Here is a 24,165-nt window from a genome sequence, read left to right as displayed (position 1 = left end):
GAAAAAGAAGTGGGAGGCCGCGTTGCACAACTAAGCAAGAAGATAAGCACATTAGAGTCTCTAGTTTGAGAAACTGACGCCTCACAGGTCCCCAACTGGCATCTTCATTAAATAAATGAATAAGGAAGGCTATCACTCCATTTTGCAAGGCCATGCCATACCCAGTGGACAGCGCTTGATTGGAGCCAATTTCATCCTACAACAGGACAATGACCCTAAACACACCTCCAAATTGTGCAAGAACTATTTACAGCAGAAGCAGGCAGCTGGTATTCTATCGGTAATGGAGTGGCCAGCACAGTCACCAGATCTGAACCCCATTGAGCTGTTGTGGGAGCAGCTTGACCGTATGGTACGCCAGAAGTGCCCATCCAACCAATCCAACTTGTGGGAGCTGCTTCTAGAAGCGTGGGGTGCAATTTCTCCAGCTTACCTCAATAAATTAACAGCTAGAATGCCAAAGGTGTGCAATGCTGTAATTGCTGCAAAAGGAGGATTCTTTGACGAAAGCAAAGTTTGATGTAAAAACAATGTTATTTCAATTAAAAATCATTATTTCTAACCTTGTCAATGTCTTGACTCTATTTTCTATTCATTTCACAACGTATGGTGGTGAATAAGTGTGACTTTTCATGGAAAACACAAAATTGTTTGGGTGACCCCAAACTTTTGAACGGTAGTGTATATGTATATATATGTATATATATGTGTGTGTGTGTATATATATATATATATATATATATATATATATATATATATAATATATGGCAACTCTCGTATACATAACCATGCCCCTGATGATGTCTGTTTGTGATGAAACACGTGGGAGGAGTCAGGTCACGTGTCGGCCATCTTACTGGTTGGAAACATTGATTGTGTCTATTGGATTTACATGCGCTTAATTACTATGATGTTTGTGAGTATTCTGGCTTTTGCTGTGCTCTTAATAAATGTACTTGTCAGTAATACTGCGAAATTATGTTTTTTATGCCTATTACCATGACAATCTGATGCGATGATAGCTTGTCCAAGGAGGATCCTATTGGTGTTCACACAATTTATCTCTCCATGTGTATGGTGATATCGAAGTGGATAATTTTTAAGCGCTGTTTTGACAAAGTGGTCCATTAGTTGGGGTAAGAGTCATTGTGAATTCTTCCCTCTAGGTGACGGATCCCTCCCAGTTCTTCTTTGTGTGGACTTGCACCCATTGGACTGTTTTTATATGGAAATGCTTCATCTTTCTAGTATTGGGACTTTATATTAGTTTTCAGCGCTGCACTTGTGATTTATGTCACCATGATGATAACGTTGTCTTTCTTCCTTTAGTACAACATATAAGGAAGTATATCTACAGTACTTCTATCAAGTAGCCTTGGATGCAATTCTATGTTTGCTCATGGTAACATTCTCAAAAGCTTAGCCTTTTATAGGACAGCTATCAAAAAACAAGTTGTTAAACTTCATATGGGTATAATACCAGCAATTTTGCACCTAAACAATACAGGTGAATAGAAGCATGACAGAGTCAGGCTAACATGACCAGAAGACCACTAAGAATAGTCTTGCAGATTTTGCAGATGGACTGGACCATGAGAGTAAGGTAGTATGGTAAGCAGATCATATCCTTGTGCTTTGGACCACTAGCTTGTTTGTGCTGAAGATGGGTTATTGTGTGGCTAAGTAAGATGTCCCTCCGTTAGGTTATGCCCAATGGTGGATACTGGCGTTGAACCCTCTTAGGCCTTGGGCTGCTGCCTTTCTGGTATGGCCTTAAGGGCGTTTCCACATATAGACTAGGAATGGGAATAATAAGAAAGGAAGTGTGCCTGATGTCTAAAAGAATGCAAGTTCAATGGTAAATTAAGAGGTGTTTATTGAGAATAGCGACAAGTATATCAAGCTAATGCGTTTCAAGAGAAAAGGGTTCTCCCGTCTTCATGGCTGGTGCTGCACGCTATTAAATGGGAATGATTACCATGCAGGTTGCCCCTGGAACCTCAGTCACTTTGTCAATTTTACCTCAGAAACCTTGCAAATATATAACTGTGTGGGAATCATTCCCATTTAATAGCGTACAGCAACAGCCCTGAAGAAGGGAGAGCCCTTTTCTCCCAAAACACGTTGGCTTTATATACTTGTCGCTATTCTTAATAAACGCCTCTTTACTAACCATCAAACTTGCATTCTTTTGCACATCAGGCACGCCTCCTTTCCTATTATTCCAAGTCTACTGGTGCTTTGGACAAGGATCCCTTTTACCATTAATTTTTTTGCAAACAAGCAAATATCTGAGGATATAAATGACATTATAAATAAAAATGATGAAAACCCTAACTTTAAATTTGAAAACATGTGGGACCCATGGGCCCAATGTATCCAGAACTGAGTGCTTTCTCCAAGTTGAATAGATCTAGCGCCGGGTGAGGACATTCAGACCTAATTCTCTTCATGTTTACTTTCCCTTCTTTGGTTCTTTTTTTCTTTCCCTTTATTTTCTCACTATTTGTTTCTTCTTGGTTATTGCCCTACTTGAGAAAGAGGCTTGGGTGACCTTGAAATGCATAGATCTGCCCTCGGAAATCCCAATGACATCAATTCTCCACCATCTTGTTGGTTTCCATTTCCTCCTCTAAGCTGTCATTCAGCCTGATGTCTGGACTTTCCAAGCTGCAAGTTGTAGGAAGAGGCTTCCCATCCCAGATGCATGAGCTGACCACTTACGGATTACATACAAAAAGTGACAGTTCTTCTTCCCATGAGAGTTTCTAATTTACTAGTGTTTCTTAGTACATTTAAAGAGGAAGTAAACCCTGATGGGTTTACTTCCTCTTTGATTCCCTGCAAAGGTAAAGCATAATGGACTACTATGCATCGCATAGTAACCCATTATGTGTCACTTACCTGACACAGGAGCCAGCGAAATCACCATTGTCCCCTTGTGTACGGAGCCTCCATCTTCTTGGTGGGTCTTGCTGCTCCGGCGCTGTCATTCGACGGAGCCGCAATGACGTCACTCCCGCGCATGCTCACGGGAGCCCCCACTCAAGGCATATCGCCATTAACAGCGGCACGCTCAGTGCGCCTGCGCACCGTTGTCTACGGCACGGTGCCTGTCTTTTGGCAAATATATCCTAAACTGTGTAGGTTTAGGAGATATTTCTTGGACCTACAGGTAAGCCTTAATCTAGGCTTACCTGTAGGTCAAAGTGGTTTGTAATGGTTTACAACCACTTTAATGCTGCACTTAGTTTGGTGCCCCCTGGTGTGTTCTCTTGGCCCTGCAGGTGAATCCATCTACCCTGGTCTGAGGTTCCCTGTTGTTGTGAGACTGACCATCAGAAGCCCTTACTATGTGATGAGCCTGATTATATGTGAGTTGCCATTTATCCTTTCACCACAATAAATCTGTTAATATTCTACACTCGGGTTGCACACTGCTGCGTTTATCTAATGTGTATATTCATGTATGACTGAAACCGTTACTTGTGTTTCATAGTATGTAGCAAAACTTTTTTGGAATAGGCTTTCCTTGTTTAATTGGCTACTGGCTATTGCTATTTGATGCCTTATGGAAACTGAGGATATCCTATGTAGTCTGTTATTCAGTTGTCTATATTGTACTCCCTGCTAATGTCTCCTGCTGTTTATGTAAAAGTATCTTGTATATACTTTGAAATTTTGAATAAAAAACATTGAAACTAAAAAAAAAAAAACTTTAAAAATATTACTGTCAACATTTTAGGCAAATTAAGTTTAATAAAAACCATGTTCATTATGAAGTAATTTAATAGATAGCTACTGTTATAAATATTGTTGGACTACCCAGCCTGCTGCTGTTGGACCTACCCTTCTGGAGTTGTTGATAAACTGTTCTATCCTGGAAGCCTTGATGTCTAAAACAGAACAAAGAAGTCACAATAAGTTTTCTATTAACATGTAAAATTACTAAGACAAAAACCTGCAGTTGAGTAGTTTCATTGCAACATAGTGTAAACAGGGACAGGCCAAATTTCGATCCATCTATGGCCATTTCTGGGTAACACGGATATGCAACTTCTGAATTTGACATAGAAAATCTATTTTAGTCCACACTCTGTCCACTCATGCCTCACTATTGGTATCTCGGAGTAAAAAGGGGCCACACTGACCAATAGTAAAGCACCTGTGGGCTTTCAGCACCCGCTGCTGGGTTAATTGGTTTTTCTAGTGTGCCAGGGTTTCTTTAAATTTACACTGCCAGCAATAAACTATCAGGGTGTTCATATCAATAATATGTATGAAATTAGACTGATGCTGCCCTTGATATAGCAATTCTAACAGTTTACATTTATTATTTCTAGCATTATAGCAAATATTACCAGTAAAGCCTCATACACACGTTCGGACTTTGTACAAACTTTCCTGTGGATTTTTGTACAAAAGGGCGTCGGCCATGAACTTGTATTGCATACACACGGCAGGACTTTTTCAGCCAACTTTCACTAAATCATGTGGTTTTTCTGCTCTTTACCGCCACCTTTGGTCAACTTCTGTATTGTTGTCTGATCTTTTGCATTGGTTCTGAGCATGCGTGTTTGTACTTTGTACAAAAGTCCTATGGCTTTCTGTACAAAGGATCGGACTTTGCTCCATTGGACTTTTGTTGCCGAAAAGTTTGTACGTTCATACAGCCAACAAAAGTCAGATGAAAACCGAAAAAAGTTTGTCCAATGGAGCGTACACACGGTCGGATGTTGCCTTAACACAGCTAATTTGCATGTTTGTTGTCAAAAAGTCAGATCGTGTGTATGGGCCTTAACAATGCTGTAGTTCTCTTCCAAAAGTATTAAGCCCCATACACACTATCAGATTTTCAGCTTTTTTCCTTCAGATTTACCAAAACCATGTAGTGCAAGGGCCTGTCTGATTGCATACACATTGAAACTCCTAAGGCAGGGGTCTCAAACTGGTGGCCCTCCAGCTGTTGTGAAACTACAAGTCCCATCATGCCTCTGCCTGTTGGAGTAATGCTTGTAACTGTCAGCCTTGCAATGCCTCATGGGACTTGTCGTTTCGCAACAGCTGGAGGACCGCAAGATTGAGACCCCTGTCCTAAGGTTTGACCTCATATTATATGGTTGTGGTAAATCTAAAGGAAAAAATCAGTAGAAAATCTGATAGTGTGTATGGGGCTTTAGAAGTATATCTTTCTGTACCAGACAGCCAAATGATTCTTGGTTGTAGACCACTACCTGTAAAACCACTGGCACCCTTCAATGACAGCATAGAGCATATGTGTTGTGTAATAAATAAAATAAAATGAAAGCACCACACTACTGTTTAGGCCCCTTTCACAGGGACAGGACCGTTCGGGTCTGCCTGTCAGTTTTAGGAGACAATTGGACCATCCATTGCCCTCTATAGAATGGCGGGTGTCAATGGACATGTGTCCGTTTATACCCTACCTCCCATAGAGGACTGCTGGCTGTGTCTGCTCTGCATAAGTGGAGTGGACATAGACAAGCCATCTGCCTGCTCAACGGGGATCAGCGAACAAATTTACTGCTGAGCAGGTGGACTTCTAATGGAGTCTGCCTCATGTGAAAGGAGGCCTAAGAGGTCCAGATACAATTTTATTCCATTAAAATTAAGGGATAAAATTAAAAAAAAAGTGTTTTGGGGGTTAGACATGTGCAAAAGGAAAAAAATTGTTTCGTTTCGTTTTAATTCGTTAATTAATTTCGTTTAGTTATATTAGTTAAATGAGTTAAATTCGTTTAGGATTTCGTTTAGTTTTCTACTGAATTCGAAAAATCGGTCGCATTTGAAAATATTTCAACCAAATTCAAAAATATTTCTACCGGATTCGAAATGATTTCAACATGATTCGAAATGATTTCAACTGCATTGGAAACTATTTCAACCGGATTCGAAAATATTTTGCAACCCGACTTTAGGGCCATGTATCTCGGGGTCACTTGGAGATTTTGTAGTGCTAAGTCTACTGTGTTTGCATACCTTATTTGGGGTGTCTAGCTATAAGTGGCCTGAGATACGTGGCCCCAAAGTCAGGTCGCAAAATGTAATTCTCTGCTGCAGAAAAGTACTTGGCATATTGCCCATATCTGGGGTCACTTGGTGGCAGGTGACGTGGCAAGTGGACAATCCACAACTTGGCCATGTGGCACTCGTGGCCGGTCACATGGCACTCGTGTCAGATCACGTGGCACTCGTGGCTTGCCATGTGGTAGGTCACGTGGCACTCGTGGCCAGCCATGTGGCACTCGTGGCCAGCCATGTGGCACTCGTGGCCAGCCATGTGGCACTCGTGGCCGGCCATGTGGCACTCGTGGCAGGTCACGTGGCACTTGTGGCAGGTCACGTGGCACTTGTGGCAGGTCACGTAGCAAGTGGACAATACACAACTTGTGGCAGGTGACGTAGCAAGTGGACAATACACACCTTGTGGCAGGTGACGTGGCAAGTGGACAAATACAATACACAACTTGTGGCAAGTGGACAATGGCAAGTATGAAAAGTTGATGTGACAGATATATATAAGTAAGTAACTAACCATCTTCCAAAATTTCTAATTCAAATAGAAAAGATTAGAACAGAATAGAAAAAAATATAATTTAATAGATTAAAATAGAAAGAATATACAACCATCTTCTGAAATTTGAATTTGAATAGAATAAATTAGAATTTAGAATAATATGAATTCAAATTTTTAAATGAATTAATTTTAAATTTGGATAGAAAAGATTATAATAAAATAGAAAATAGACTAGAAAAACAATGGAACAGAATAGAATATATTATACTTTATTCTGTTCTATTGTTTTTCTAGTCTATTCTTTTATATTCTATTAAAATCTTTTCTATTAAAATCGAAATCATTATATACTAAATTCCAATTTTCGGAAGATGGTTATATATATATATATATTTCTTTCCGACATTCAAATTTCGTATAGAATGAATTTGAATAAGAAAGATTAGAATAGAAATAGACAATAGACTAGAACAATAGAACAGAATAGAATATAGATACTATCTATTTCATTTTACATTTTTTTGCAGATTACCATTTGTTTTAATAAGATCTCCTGCAGACTATTAGCATTTATTTCATTTTTTTGCAGATCTCCTGCAAACTATTAGTATCTATTTCATTTTTTTAACAGATCTCCTGCAGACTATTAGCATCTATTTCATTTTTTTGCAGATCTCCTGCAGACTATTAGTATCTATTTCTTTTTTTAGCAGATCTCCTGTAGACTATTAACAGCCATGTCACTTATTTTTTGCAGATCTCCTGCAGACTGTTAGAATCAATTTCATTTTTCTTTTTTGCAGATTACTATTTATTTCCATCAGATCTCCTGCAGTATATTAACATCTATTTCATTTTAATTTTTTTTTGCATTAGGACAGCCATTTCCTTTAGTTCAGCAGATCTCCTGCAGACTATTAGCATCTATTTCAATTTTTTTTGCAGATTACTATTTATTTCCATCAGATCTCCTGCAGATTATTAGCATTATTTATAATTTTTTTGCAGATCTCCTGCAGACTATTAGTATCTATTTAATTATCTCATCAGATCTGCAGACTATAAGCATCTATTTATTTTTTGCTGGTCTCCTGCCGACTATTAGCACTGCAGCCATTTCCCTGTGTATAGAGATATAAGCGGTGATGTCTTTCTTGTTGTCTCTTCCTCATACCGTTCCTCCATTCATAAATGAAATAGCTGCTAATAGTCTGCAGGAGATCTGCTGAAATAAAGGAAATGGCTGCTCTAATGCAAAATAAGAAAAGCAAATGAAATAGATGTTATTATACTGCAGGAGATCTGATGGAAATAAATAGTAATCTGCAAAAAAATGAAATTGATTCTAACAGTCTGCAGGAGATCTGCAAAAAAAGTGAAATGGCTGTTAATAGTCTACATGAGATCTGCTAAAAAAAAAGAAAAAAATGCTAATAGTCTGCAGGAGATCTGGTGAGAAAATGAAATAGATACCAATAGTCTGCAGGAGATCTGCAAAAAATGAAATAGATGCTAATAGTCTAATAGTAACAAATAGTAATCTGCAAAATAAATAAAAAATGAAATAGATAATATCTATATTCTATTCTATTGTTTTTCTAGTCTATTCTCTATTTCTTTTCAAATCTTTTCTATTCAAATTCAAATTCATTCTATACGAAATGTAAATGTCGGAAAGAAATATATATTATAAAACCACCATCTTCCGAAATTCGAATTTAGTATATAATGATTTCGATTTTAATAGAAGAGTTTTTAATAGAATATAAAAGAATAGACTAGAAAAACAATAGAACAGAACAGAATAAAATATAATATATTATATTCTGTTCTGTTCTATCGTTTTTCTAGTCTATTTTCTATTTTATTATAATCTTTTCTATCCAAATTTAAAATTAATTAATTTAAAAATTTGAATTCATACTATTCGAAATTCTAATTTATTCTATTTGAAATTTGAATTTCAGAAGATGGTTGTATATTCTTTCTATTTTATTCTATTAAATTATATTTTTGTTCTAATCTTTTCTATTTGAATTAGAAATTTTGGAAGATGGTTAGTTACTTACTTATATACATCTGACACATCAACTTCTCATACTTGCAGTGTACCAGTGCAAAAAAACACACACATCTTATTTCACTTATATTTATCACATCAATGAATTTGTCAGCATGCCTGATTGAAGAAGTCACGGATGTCGATCGCAAGGCAAGTACATATGCTGTATGTCATTGTCCACTTGCCACGTCACCTGCCACAAGTTGTGTATTGTCCACTTGCTACATCACCTGCCACAAGTTGTGTATCGTCCACTTGCCATGACACCTGCCACGAGTGCCACATGACCAAGTTGTGGATTGTCCACTTGCCACGTCACCTGCCACAAGTTGTGGGGTTCCTAGCACCAAGTGACCCCGAGATATGGACAATATGTCAAGTACTTTTCTGCAGCAGAGAATGAGCTTTTGGGACCCGACTTTGGGGCCAATTTCAACAAAATTTGAAAATATTTCTACCGGATTCGAAATGATTTCAACATGATTCGAAATTATTTCAACCGCATTTGAAACTATTTCAACCGCATGTGAAACTATTTCAACCGGATTCGAAAATATTTTGCGACCTGACTTTAGGGCCATGTATCTCGGGGTCACTTAGTGCTAGAAACCCCAAATTTGGAGAGGTTGCAGTGCTAGTTCTACTGTGTTTGCATACCTATATTTGGAGTTTCTAGCTGCAAGTGGCCCTGAGATACGTGGCCCCAAATTCGGGTCACAAAATGTAATTTTTCGAATTTGATTCGAATTTCGTTTGAATTCGTTAGCATTGTAATTCGGTAATTCGGATGCATCCGAATGTCCGAATAATGAAAATTCGTCTGAATTTCGATTCGGAACGAAACGAAATGCACATGTCTATTGGGGGTGCAAGAGCATCCCCCTCATATCAGGGCATGGCTAATAATAATATGAACAACCAGAAGCGAGTTGGTATTTTTTCCAGCCCTGATAAGGTGCGTGTGTGTGCGCGCGCGTGTGTGTGTGTGTGGGGGGGGGGGGGGGTGATCGCGGACTCCCAAAATACACTATTTTTTAGATTGTAATAGAATAAATGTGAATCTGGTCCTCTTAGCAGAGTGGTGTTTTCATTTCATTTTTTTGTTACATTACACTGCAAGCCAAGCAGACTATAGAGATCTGGAGGGTAGAAGCTGCATGCCCAGGATCCATATATTTTACATCAATACCTTTATAAAACACCAAAGATATAACACAAGCACTATCTTTTCACTTTCCTCAACTAGAGGATGTGTGTCGGAGAGTGCCTGAAAACTCTTAGTAACAACAACGCACAGGTAGAGTTTTCTTTGCCAAGCATCAGAAACTTGTCACTGGAAGTCTAACAGTGCATGTATGTACAGTACCTCTCCAGAACATTATGGGTTACCAGCAGTGTAACAAAGTGAGGCCTGAGTAATCAAAGAAGCATTGAGATGGAGTAGTTTTGGAAACAATTCTCTCATTCATGCAGCCTCTGTGCTATCGCTATAAAGCCCTGGAGTATTTACTTGCAGTGGCCAACCAACCTGGTGACATCAAGACATGAGATGGGGACAATGGGAGCTGTCTGCTACATGAAGCCTCTAATACTCTTAGAAGTTTGGATTGTACCAAACTCCTGAACTCAATCTATAATTAACCCAGGGTTTGGGTTGATTTTTACCATAAAGAAGTGCTCATTGTTCATTTTTTTGCTGTCACTAAATGATTATACCTAGTAATGCTAAAATTGCTCAGAGATGCTGTTACACTTACTGACCTGCACGCATTGGATTCAGATTGGGACTCTCCATTTCAATAGCCATATTGGAAACCTGAACAAGAGAGAGACAGAATAAACCTCAGCATGTAAATAAAAACAGAGGAAAACGCTATATAACTTTATATATACAATGCCTCTCTGTAAATAGCTTTCAGCCAATGAGCTGTTATTTGGGGAAGTCTATACACCAAGGATGTGATCTTACAAGGCACAGTTTCCTAGTTACATCAGTCAAAGTTTTTATTGCCATTGTGCTTCCATTGTAGGGGAGGATTAGGCTGAGGAGCACCGAGATGATATGCTCTACCATTCCGACCTCAATCAGTTGTGAGTGACAGCTGCTGGGCTTCCTGTACTTATCCGTCCCGAGCTGCTCCCTGGTCAGGCCTGCAATCCCGGGATTGAGAAATGGGTTTCAACATTTCTGGCTCTGATGTTTTATACAACTGAATGCAGACCCGGGCTGTACAACATCTTGGTGATAGGGTATAGCTAGTTGGGAAAATAATGGTAATTAAATCCCTAATAATACTTGGTTTACCATAAATAAATAAAAAAAAATAAAAAATCCGGCACTGTAAAAATGAAAAGGGCTACAAAATATTATTATAAACAGCAATCATTACCCACTTTACCTAGCTGCTTTGTTGACGTTTTCAAAGTACTTAAACTGATGGCACCATTATCTCCTGATTCAAGCATGGTCCTTTAATGCACCCTTAATGCATTAAATGAGGCCCACCCTGACTCACAAAGGGAAGGAAGAGAGGCTGGTGTCAGGGGTAGCACACCTTAATGACCATTCAATGCTACAGTCTGTGGGGATAGGTAGAGCAGAGATGCTATGCCTCAGCAATTTCAAAAGATACAGCAGGAAATTGTACTTACATATAAACTAAAATTGTATGATATATGAATCTACCTAATATGGGAAAATATGCATAGTTTGTGAGATCCACTTGGTTCTAAAAGTCCACGCTCTGAATGGGCACCAACAGTGACATCTTACATCAAAGATGGCATACTGATGTGCGTAACTGGGGAACAATGTGCCTTATGCCGCATACACACGGTCGGGCTTCATCTGACTTTTTCCATCGGAATTTCCGACACACAAAGTTTGAGAGCTGGACAGTTCTGACAGACAAAGTGCCACGCGTGCTCAGAATAAATTACCAGATGAAAGCTATTGGCTACTGGCCCATTTATAGTCACGTTGTACGTGTTTTACGTCACTGCGTTCAGAACGATTGGATTTTCCAACAACTTTCTGCGACCGTGTGTATGCAAGACAAGTCCGACCGTGTGTTAGACTTCCAGGGGAATTGGGGCAGAGCCAACAAGCAAAATGTGTTAATAGTAGTGGGCCCATGTAGCATGCAGTATTAAAATTTGGGGATAGTGTGCAATGGCAAATTGAACGCTTTAACAGTGGCACATGTAGCCCCCTTGTCCTAAGCAGCGGCTGCTACCCTAAATTTCATTTTTGTTTGTGTAGAAGTCAGCCCAGACTAGTTGTGTAGAGCTTTGTCTGGTCTTCCCTAAACTTAGTAGGGTTGTGATTTCTCAATTTCACCGGTAGTTTCAATGGTATCGCTGGCCATAGTATGATATTTCATAAACAAAACTGAGTTACAAATCTTTATATTTCCTTCAGCCAACCAAGTAGGAGGGTTTAGGCTACTGTTGCATCCTGAGAAGGAAAAAATATTTGGGACAGATCACGTGCTTGCTCTTTTTTTTTCTGGGCTGGAGCCTGGCAGGGTGCTGCTGGATGGAGCTCTGCTGTTAGGTCCAATAGCCTGTTTGGGACCTAACATGAGCAGAAGTGGTCCTGAAGCCATTCCAAGGAGAAGATCCAGAGGAGGCCCCTTGCTGGAGAAAGCCAGGAGGAAGGCTGGTCTCTCAGAAGGGCCTGGTGACTCACTTGGAGGACATAATTAAATTTGGGAATGCGTTTACACAGTTACCAACTTGGCTCATAGAAATGGGCTCAGGCATGTTCAGATCGTACTTGCCAAAAAGCCATCACTGCACACCGACAATCATAGGCAGTGAGGCATTTTCCGGTCCGCAGCTGCACATACACATGCTGCCTATGTTTGGCGATGTGCAGTGATGGCTTCCTGACAGGTATGATCAGAACACGCCTGAGCCCATCATTATTGGCTTAAAGGTTCTGACACTGTGAAGCTGGACATTGATCTGGAGAGTGTGTAAGTGATCCACATGGTATCCAAGACCCCTAACCCTTATCTCTGACTGTTCTACAATAAAACTTTAAAATGGCAAAGTGACCGGTACCCAATGTTCTGTCTCAGTCCCCCATTTTAGCCATGGACTCAGCCCTTGGGTGAAATTCTAGCCATCCCTTGCCTTTGGAGTTGCCATCCTGCCTTTGGGATGTCGGGGGGGGGGGGGGGGTGCTACACTCACATGGTGAGCCAAGGTAAAATATTACAGTGAAGTTTGATAAATTATAGTAATACATGGCAAAATGCAGACAATTAATAGGTAATGGTAACCAAATGCAGACAAGAAATGGACAGTCCATATCTTTTGCTAGAGACAAATAGGCAGTGGGTGTCAATATGCAGGCAACAAATGGAGAATCGTAACAATAATGGCTATAGTGACAATACTAGGCAACAATTGGGACTCTGGGTGAAAGCTGGAGAGATCCAATCTTTGTTGATATCTAGTGCCCATAATTATATGCTCTAAAGTATATGACACAAATTATATTACGCCCCAGACATGCTGCCGTTGGCCACCCCCTCCTTCTTTAGCTCTGGTGGGGCATTTGTCCTCCATGAACCTGAATCACAGAATCACCCCATCCTCTTCTGTGGAACAGAGTTCAGCAAAGTTGCCATATTAGCTGTAACAGTTGCAAATTCTTTTGTACCCCCCCCCCCCCCCCCAATAACAGATTGTACCTTAGAAAAATAGTCTTTGAGTTTTTTCAAAACATCAAAAACAACATCCAAAATTTCCCCGGCATATTGTTCATTCATCTTCTCTAGCAAGTTCGCACATTCTGCAAGATAGTCATGAAGACAATCAGAAATATGTACTCTTAAATCAGTGCTCTAACATCAAACATAGTAGAAAAATAGTATGTAAAATTGAAAGAAAATGGGTGCTAAAATTAAATGTTCATTAAATGTTCATACAGTTGGTTGGTGCACTGAATCCATCTATGAAAAATAGAAAACAGACATAAATGCATGCATGATATATATATGATAAGCTACCTGCAGGTATGATATAATCTAATATATTATTGTATTTTAATTAGAAAGTGTTATAGGGACTTAAAGGGTTAGTTCCTTTAACATAGATAGGTGCCTTTAGATAAAAACAAGGATAATATGATTGTACTAATGAGCAAACCAATAACTAACTCTAGTGAGTAGATACTTACACGAAATATGTTCCCACACAGTGATAATTAAAAATAAATGTGGTGCTTTTTCAGTGACCAAAGTGCTAATGCTATATAAATCCTTAATACCAAAATAACCAAATATACACAAGCAAATAAAACAATTCATCAACAGCCAGAATAATAAAGCGTTAAGTGCAAATAATCTTCAATACAAAAATAATTCCATAAATAAATGTTGTCAATCACAGTGCGGAGTAATGATTTATAATAAAAATATGATAGTGCAATAATATTCAATGAGTTCATAAATATAAGTAAAGTGCAATAAAGCCCAGGAAAATTTGACCTGTTATGGGCTCCTTGGTTGAATACCCCAGGACTATCCCCACTAGAATTGGTAATCGACAGATTGCTTCTTTAAGATATGTGATAATGGGTCACGAGAGAACTGTCTATTTGTATGAAGACAGATAATTGTACAGGATTGCCTAGGTGAAAATTGTTGAGGCCTAGTTGGCCATATACCTATTGAATGTCAGGTTGTGGTATGTAAGAGAAACAAATTCATTTATTCTCCAATGTTACACTGGAATGACTAATTTTTTTGAACTTGTATGTTACCTTTTATACGAATAAAATTCCTTTTTTGAAAAAAAAAATGGGAATAAAATGGGATTTCGATATTCAGAATATATGCATTTTATTTGATTTTATTAAATATCTGTTATATTAACTTGGATCTATTGCTAGATAGTATACTGTGTTATACGGTATACCTGTGGTTAATTTGAGATGTGCCAAATAACCGTGTTTGGTGTTATGGGAACAAAGGACTGTATTTAAGTCGGCCTAGTTCATCTGACTCCATACCCTTGATGAAGTCCCGTGAGCAGTGACGCAACACGTAGGGAGGAGCCCGGTGAATGTCCCCTCCGGTCGTGGCCAAGACTGGAAGTCCCTGATAGATGTGAAAGCTGACAATTGTGAATCTATATGTGAGTTACTATGTTTTTAATAAATTATTTGTGTTGGAATTCTACACATGGAGACTTATTTTTATTACATGTGAGCCTTATTGGAGAAAAGAGGAGGAGGTGGAGCAGATAGTTAAGTTTTAGTGGAAATTCCTGCCTGTATCTGAGAACACCACTGGGCTGATCTAGCAGAGGATTACAAGGAAAGAGCTTACTGCTGTAGATACATATGCGAGATTCATCAAAAATGTGATTAGACCAGTAGGGGTCTTCCTTTGAGGTGAGAGGTTGGGGCACACTTTACACACGGATGGTGAAAGCACTATTTAGGAATTGGATATATTGGTTTTCACTGTGATCGTTCACACAGTAGTGTTTATGAACTACTCCCTGCACTGAAGATTTACTGCACCAAGCACTTTATGGACTTTTGTGTTATTACAAGTTACTATTGCACTGTTCTATTGCACTTTAATTATATTTATGATGAACTCATTGAATATTATAGCACATAATATAGCACATCATATTTTGATTATATCATTAATTCACACTGTGATTGACAACATTTATTTATGAAATTGTTTGTATTGAAGATTCTTTGCACTTAGCACTTTATTATTCTGGTTATTGATGAATTGTTTTATTTGAGTGTATATTTGGTTATCATTTCATTATCACTTGAGGATTTTAAAGAGGAAGTAAACCCTGATGGGTTTACTTCCTCTTTTTTTCCCTGCAAAGGTAAAGCATAATGGACTACTATGCATCGCATAGTAGCTCATTATGTGTCACTTACCTGACACAGGAGCCAGCGAAGTCGCCGCTGATCCCTGTAGTCTGCCGCATCCATCTTGCTGGTGGTGTCTCGCAGCTCCGACCAATGACAGCGGCGAAGCCGCGATGACGTCACTCCCGCGCATGCGCACGGGAGTCGCGTCTCACAGCTCCGCCGCTGCCATTCGGCGAAGCCGCGATGACGTCACTCCCGCGCATGCGCACAGGAGTCGACAAATTAGGCAAATCCATTCTTGGACTTGCCGCATTTAGTGCGCCTGCGCGCCGCTGTCTACGGCGCATGCGCCGTAGACAGCGGTGCCCATTTTCGGGCAAATATCTCCTAAACCATATAGGTTTAGGAGATATTGCTTGGACCTACAGGTAAGCCTTAATCTAGGCTTACCTGTAGGTCAAAGTGGTTTGAAGGGGTTTACTTCCTCTTTAATAGCATTAGCACTTTGGTCACTGAGAAAGCGCCAAATTTATTTATTTTTAGATAAAAACAAACTGTGCAGCTTTGACTAAAGTTGGATAGTGCCCTTGGTATAGGTCAGAGTTCTCCAAACTTTCTAAACAAAGGACCAGTTTACAGTCCTTAAGACTTTTGGGGGGGGGGGGGGGTCAGACTATGGCCAATGGGAGTAGAAAAGACTATAGCAGTAATTTTGCTCTAGATATGGTATTTTGTCCAAATAAACTCAGTAGCATTTGGATGTTAGTTGGAGGAACTGTTTCATCACCCATATGCCCCACAGGGACATCATTCGCACAACTTTTATAAAATACATTTTGAGAAAGTAAAACCACTACCATATACAGTAATTTCAACTGTGTATTTAGCTGTTTGCCTAAGTTTAGCTTTAAGTGTACTGATTGCCCCATATTTTATTATTAACTCCTTTTTTCTTTGGCTGGACTAAGTAATAAAGGAACGTAAAATAAGTCATGCATGAATGCATATTATGAAGTCCTTACCAACAAAGCTTGGTCGTTTATTGGACTCATGATGCCAACATTTCTCTATCATCTCTATGGCTTTTATCCCAGCGATCGTCTCAGCTTTGCATTGATCCAGATGTTTCATTAGGGGTCGCTTTTTATTAAGTACACAATTCTTAATTATAATTTCATTCCTAACTAAACACATAAAGACATTGAATAAATTAAAACATAAATAAAAAAAAAATAGTTTTTTTTAGTTTCGGATAGATTCATTATGTTACTAATTTAGTTTCGTTAAGGAATTTGTTAAGTTTGGTTTTGTAATTTAAGTTTAGTTTTCCTTAAATTTCATTTCGTTTTCGTTAGAAAAGTAATAAATGAAATAAATTTTAACGAATTCCAACTTTTCAGAACGATTAGAATTTGGATTGGTCGAAAAACGATCGACCGATTTGTATTCTGTGTGAAGAAATAGCTGGTTGTTAAGCAGTGGGCCAGGAAGCTGGCCACCCGGGTCCTCAACAATCATGAGTCATCATCTGTCAGTGGGCTGATAGATGAATGTAAAGAAAAGAATGCTGTCAAATACCCAGCAATAGAAAAATGTAAAAAAATTTTTTTTTTCAAACTGGCGTGGGGGTCCACCCCATAATCCATAACAGACCCTTATCCGAGCATGCAGCCTGGCAGGTCAGGAAAGGGGGAGGTATGAGCGAGCACCCCCCTCCTTAACCATACCAGGCCATGCGCTCTCAACATGGGGGGGTGGGTGCTTTGGGGCGGTGGGGCTCTGCCCACCCCCACCCTAACGCACCTTGTCCCCATGTTGATGGGAATTCCTTCGACCGATCTTAATTTGAATCTTTGAAATTTGAAAAGTTGAAATTCGTTAAAAAAATGAATATAATACAATAAATATGCGATGCAATATGTGGGCAGGACCAAAAGACCCATATGGAAGCGCCTATGTGAACACATACAAAATATCTGCAGCGGCTTCCCAAAACATAATGTTTCACACCATTTCTCAGAGGTTCATAACAAAGACCCCTCCCAACTTAGGTTCTGGGCTATTGATAGGTTTGACCCCCACTGGATATATATTTTATATTTTTATATTCTTTTATATACTTTTTCAATTTTTCATTTTTTTTTTAATCGTATTTATCAGTATTTCTTTGTGCTAATAATAATAATTTGTTTATGAATTTGGGATTTTTGATGGTCATATGGTCAATTTGGGATTTGCTGATCTTTATTCAGCTCCCCCCCCCCCTCTATCTCTCTCTCTCTTTTTTTATTCCTGTTTTTTTGTCTCTCTCCCCTATTTTATCGTTTTTTTGCAGGTGATAATAATACATTTTTTATGATATAAATAAAAAAAAAATTTCCTCATTATATTTTATACATTATTGGTTATATATTTTTTAGAATATTTTTTAGAATATTTTTTAATGATTAGATATAAATTACTACTCTGTATTTGGTATTTATATATAGTATTATGGCATGGTATTTCCTACATATATATTCCTATTTAGGATATGTGTCATTACTAATAATAAGCTGATATTCATGGCAGTTTCCTTGGTATCCAGCGGAGGGAGCTCTTAATATCTTTTATCTGAGCATTCATATTTTTATTTCATATTAGAGTTGTATTCTAATTCTTTAAACTATTTGTAATACAATGTATCTTTTACCTGGTTTGTTACATATTAATAAAGCTTTTGAGCCAGCGCAGAATGGAAGAATGATTACTTTTTACAGCTGTACGGCGGGGAGTGCGGAGCCACACACTCGCGCATATAAGTAGAAAGAGTCATGGGTCTCCTAGCAACCCTTTGAAAAAGTCACGTGTTGGTGACGCAACGCGTGAGGGAGAGGTGACCTGACAGCGCACGAGTGATTCTAGCAGAGCAGCGGCTGCAGGATCATGCAGTGATCTGACCATTCGTATTGCGCTTTCATTCTTCTGGACATGTGAGTGGCTCTCTATACTGATTCAGCGGTGTTTGTTGTTACAATACTGCGCAATGTTACCTTTCTTTTTTTTTTAAACGGACGGAACTACCGGATTGGAGGAAACAAGAACTATCTCCCACCTCTTTTCCTTGTGGCTTATTTCTACTGAAGGAGGATAAGTGTGGCGATCTTCCCTGGGATATCTTCATTGATCTGAAGTTGCTTATGCACCCAGGACGAGTCCCCCCCCCCCCCCCCTTAGCCCTTGTACACACGGTCGGAGATTCCGTCGGAATGTTTTCTATCGGAGCGTTTTGTCGGATATTCCGACTGTGTGTGGTTTGCATCGGACTGTTTCCGTTGAAACATCCGTCGGACCAACTTTTCCAACTTGCCGGAAATATTTTCCGACAAAACTCTCTGATCGGACATACTCCGATCATGTGTAGCCTACTCCGAAGGACAAGGTGCCACGCATGCTCAGATCAAAAACCTACACCAAAGCTATTGGCTACTAGCCTGAATGTAGTCCCGTCCTAACGAAATAACGTCATCACGTTATGTACAATCGGATTTTCCGACAACTTGGTCCGACCGTGTGTATGCAACATCACTTCCGGACCTCTTACGGAATTAATCCGTCAGAATAACTCTGATGGATTTGGTTGTCGGAATCTCCGACCATGTGTACAAGGGCTTAGTGTGATCCTCCCTGGATAAGTACATTTTTACACATATTTGCATAATAATACTTCCTATCGATGCAAACTTTTTTTCCGGATGATTATTATAATTTTTACTATAATTATTGAAAATATTTTTTATATTATCTCTATTAACTCTTATTGGGCACACTGGTTGTGTTGCTCTGCACTATTTATCTATATTGTTTATTAATTTTAATATTTTTTCTTTTTTTAAATACCTGGTGGGTATATGATCCTTATCACAATTTATTTTATTCACTTATCGCCCGTTATATTTTGGGATATCATTATTAATTTATGTTGGTGCTAGGTTGTGGATTTATTCACAATTCATTTATTTATTTATATATAATTATATAAATATACAATATTAGTATTACTATTTAAATACATTTTTTTTCCTTTCACCTGTATCCCATTTTGATCACAGGGATATTAGGAGTGGATTACTTTGAGGAGGTTTTGTTCCTTCACTCCTTAACAAGATTAATACTAAGGATCTTTAGCCCCTTTTTTTTAGCACTTGGTACTTTTATCTAGCACTTTTCAATTATTTATTCTGCACTTTTGGTTGTTGTGGCCAGATTGCGGAAAGCACACCATATGTTGTACTTCTCATGGGATAATTTAATATAATATATTCCTTGATTTATATTATTTTTTGATATATTAGACACTTGGCACTTTATTATCGAAGATAGCGCAGCACTATCTATTGTATTATATTTATTTTTGGTTGGCTGGCTTGTTTTGAGTGTTTGCAGCTGTTTTCTCTTTCTTTATTTTATTTTATTTATTATTCTTTTTTGTACTTAATATTTCTCTATTCATTACTTGCGCTTGAGTATTTTTTCTTTTCTTTATTAAAAAATGAATTTTAACTTATTTCAACAAAATTTGTTACTATTTCATTCAGAATCAAAACAAAAAATTGTCTGAATTTGCTTTCGGAGCAAAATTAATTGTCTAAAAATTATGAAATGGCTTGGACATACCGGGATAAGGCTCACGACCTGACAATACTGACCAGGTTAGGATGCCAAAGCTGAAACACAACAGGAAAGATTCATTATAATTATCAGATGACCAGCATCATACTTACCTGTCCTCTAGAATTTTTTTTGCCGCCTCTGCAAAATCTATCCAGATGTATACATACATATACAGGTATACGTCACTACTGGACTATTATTGCATAGCCATTTAGAGCTTCTGAAATATGTCCAAAGCTCATCAATAAACATCAAGAATTTTAGTTGGCCTGCAGTAGTTAAAACGTATGCATAGACTAAACAGTTTTCTGCTTTTAGCTGAAGTAGAGAAGACTTTGAAGCGGTCAGTTTTTATTGTGACCCAAACTTAATTTACAGGTTGCTGCTCAAGGCTCCACCAGGTCCTCTAACTGTATGTACAACCGTTTGGAGTGCAGACAAGGACAGAGCTCATCCCAGCTCTGGGCATCTAAAGGAAAAGGTAACATTTCTAGAAGTTGCACATCTCTGTAAAACCCTGTAAGAAGGTGTATGAGAGCCTTGGCCTGGGGTCCAACCAGGCTACACCCCCCAATGCATTTCACTCCGCCCACAGAGCTTAGTCAAATGACGGCTATCATACACCTTCTTATGTGGTTTTGCAGACGTGCGATTTCCATGACTTTTACCTTTTCTATTAGTTGTTTGTTTTTGTTGCTGTTTGTGTCTCCTCTGGGTAGATGGACCCTCTCTCTTTATGTCCTGATGAAAACTATCACTAAGTTAGAATAATAATAATAATAATAATAATAATGGGCAGTTCTAAATTATAGTTGTAACCAGGAGGGGAGTAAAAATCTTTTATTGGGGAAATCTGTTTGGAAGACAACAATCCTGCTGTGTCTCCAGGACAGGAAGTGAAGGAATATCTCTCCAACAGGGTAGTCAGTAAAAAATAAACTGACAGGGGTCTCAACCTATATTTATATAATTAGTCAGGTTGAAAAAAAAGAAACAAGTCCAACTACTTCAACCATGAGAAGAAAAAAATAGAAAACCACAACTGATTCAGAAAAGATTAAAAAAAAAAAACAATAAAGCATGATCCAATTTGATCAAGCAGGGCAGGGGGAAAAATACTTCCTGATCCCCCAAGAGGCAATTGGATATCCCCTTGAAATTGGTGTTATTACCTCTAAATGTTATTATCCAGTTATATTTTATGCATTTAGGAATGCACCCAGCTCTTTTTTTAAAACTACTGGGCTGGCCAGAGCTAGTTCTTGAGAGAGTCTATTCCACATTTTAACAGCTCATACTGTGACGCTGAGGTCCTCCTCTTATCGGATTGGTTGCCCTTCTCTGCACTTTCTCTAGTACTCCCGATATATACTTTTTGTGAACTGGTGCCCAAAACTGAACTGCATATTCAAGAAGAGGTCTAACTACAGGAAGTCCCTGAGTTACGAACAGACTAGTGACTGTAGGTTTGTTCTTAAGTCGAATATGTTCGTAAGTCGGAAGCACATGCACAGAAAGGCAGAGATGTTGTTTTCTGATGTTCTGTCGAAAGTGCCTGCCTCCGAAAAGTGGCCGCGCATGCGCAGAATAGCAGACACGTCACACCGCCTCCCGTTTGTAAGTAGGAGTCATTTGCAAGTTGGGTCTTCGTAACTCAGGGACTGCCTGTAATGATTTGTACAAGGGCAAAATTATATATCTCTCTCTGGAGTACATACCTCTCTTAAGAAAGGATTTTGTCCCCTTTGGAAACCGCAGCTTGGCATAGTTACATAGTAGGTGAGGTCGAAAAAAGACACAAGTCCATCAAGTCCAAGCTATGTGTGTGATTATATGTCAGTATTACCTTGTATATCCCTGTGTGTTTTGGTCGTTCGGGTGCTTATATAATAATTTCTTGAAACTATTGATGCCCCCCGAAGGGAATTCCACATCCTTGTCGCTCTTACAGTAAAGAACCCTCTACGTAGTTTAAGGTTAAACCTCTTTTCTTCTAATGTTAATGAGTGGCCATGTGTCTTGTTAAACTCCCTTCCGAGAAAAAGTTTTATCCCTATTGTGGGGTCACCAGTACGGTATTTGTAAATTGAAATCATATACCCTCTCAGGCGTCTCTTCTCCAGAGAGAATAAGTTCAGTACTCGCAACCTTTCCTCATAACTAATATCCTCCAAACCCTTTATTAGTTTTGTTGCCCTTCTTTGTATTCGCTCCATTTCCAGTACATCCTCCCTGAGGACTGGTGCCCAGAACTGGACAGCATAATCTAGGTGCGGCTGGACCAGAGTCTTGTAGAGCGGGAGGATTATCGTTTTATCTCTGGAATTAACCTTTCTAATGCATGCCAATATTCTGTTTGCTTTGTTAGCAGAAGCTTGGCATTGTATGCCATTGCTGAGCTTATCATCTACTAGGACCTCCTGGTCCTTTTCCATCCTAGATTCCCCCCAGAGGTTCTCCGCCCAGTGTATAGATTGCATTCATATTTTTGCCACCCAAATGCATTATTTTACATTTTTCTACATTGAACCTCATTTAGGCCATGTAGTTGCCCACCCCATTAATTTGTTCAGATCTTTTTGCAAGTTTTCCACATCCTGCGGAGAAGTTATTGTCCTGCTTAGCTTAGGATCATCTGCAAATACAGAGATTGAACTGTTTACCCCATCCTCCAGGTCGTTTATGAACAAATTAAACAGGATTGGTCCCAGCATAGAATCCTGGGGAACCCCTGACCATTCCAAGTACTTCCCATTTATCACCACCCTCTGAACTCGCCCTTGTAGCCAGTTTTAAATACATGTACTCACCCTATGGTCCATGCCAACGGACCTTATTTTGTACAGAAAACATTTATGGGGAACTGTGTCAAATGCTTTTGCAAAATCCAGATACACCACATCTACAAGCCTTCTTTTATCTAGATGGCAACTCACCTCCTCATAGAATGTTAATGTTGGTTTTGGCATGAACGATTCTTCATGAATCCATGCTGATTACTGCTAATGATACCGTTCTTATTACTGAAATCTTGTATATAGTCCCTTATCATCCCCTCCAAGAGTTTACATACTATTGATGTTAGGCTAACTGGTCTGTAATACCCAGGGATGTATTTTGGGCCCTTTTTAAATATTGGTGCTACATTGGAGAAAAGCCAATCAGCTGGAACCATTCCAGTCAGTAGATGGTTAGTAAAAATTAGGAACAATGGTCTGGCAATTACTTGACTGAACTCCCTAAGTACCCTGGGGTGTAAGCCATCTGGTCCTGGTGATTTATTAATGTTAAGTTTCCCAAGTCTAATTTTAATTCTGTCCTCTGTTAACCATGGAGGTGGTTCCTGTGATGACCTGTGCAGATACAGACACTGCCCTTTTGCATCATCCAGGAGGAAACTGCTCTGCATGTTTTCTGGGAGTGTCCCTTTGCACAGGGCCTGTTGAGGGCTCTGGAACCTGATCTCAAAGACTTTGTTCCACAGACTGCTATCACACACTTTGGTGTGTTGAACGGACTCTTTTGTGGAACTCATTCACAGGAGGACATTGATAGTGCCTGGCGGGTGCTGTGTTGCTTTAAGGACGCTGTTTGTTGTGCCAGAAAGCTCCTCATCCACCAGAGAGAGAGGATGTCCAGCGAGGACTGTCACAGACTGATTCACAGTCTTCTCAGAGACTATCACTTGATGGACTTTAATTAGGAAGAGGAGGTCTGAAGATCCCCCCACCACCACTATGTATCCTTTGGCAGTTCAATAAAGCTTCAGGCCTGTGAACTCTTTTTCCCCTCCCTACCCCACCTTCTCCACCCCCCCCCCCCCCCCCATCACACATGTTGCTCATTGAAATGCCATTTGACTTTGACTATGACAGTATGACCTGTTTTTTCTGACATGTTTTCTGTAATGCTTTTAGGGTAATGCGGCGTCATGCATGATGTGATGTTTCAGGGTATTATTACTCTGCGCAAGATATCAGGAATCATACCGTAGGATGAATGTAATTTATTTGTATGCTTGGAACTGTATTGTTATGTAGTGTATTTATG

The 24,165-nt window shown here is 39.1% G+C and overlaps 1 protein-coding gene across 2 annotated transcripts in view; it reads right to left on the bottom strand.

Annotated features, from left to right (window-relative positions):
* The window catches only part of LOC143943378 (receptor-interacting serine/threonine-protein kinase 3-like), an 88,826-nt gene that overhangs the window by 5,589 nt on the left and 59,072 nt on the right, over positions 1-24,165 (bottom strand). The window contains exons 5-9 of one of the 2 annotated variants that reach the window (XM_077465107.1): positions 20,119-20,168; positions 16,485-16,646; positions 13,304-13,404; positions 10,362-10,416; positions 3,850-3,896 (exon numbers count right to left, since the gene is read on the bottom strand). In XM_077465107.1, the coding sequence (XP_077321233.1) occupies positions 3,850-3,896; positions 10,362-10,416; positions 13,304-13,404; positions 16,485-16,646; positions 20,119-20,168 (415 nt within the window). The remainder of the gene's footprint in view (positions 1-3,849; positions 3,897-10,361; positions 10,417-13,303; positions 13,405-16,484; positions 16,647-20,118; positions 20,169-24,165) is intronic. The other variant, XM_077465108.1, reaches the window with a different exon arrangement.

The sequence above is a fragment of the Lithobates pipiens genome, unplaced genomic scaffold (genome assembly GCF_037356315.1).
Source record: "Lithobates pipiens isolate NorthernLeopardFrog02 unplaced genomic scaffold, aLitPip1_a1.2 Scaffold_30, whole genome shotgun sequence".
Lineage (NCBI taxonomy): Eukaryota > Metazoa > Chordata > Amphibia > Anura > Ranidae > Lithobates > Lithobates pipiens.
This window is presented reverse-complemented; position numbering and strand designations above follow the sequence as displayed.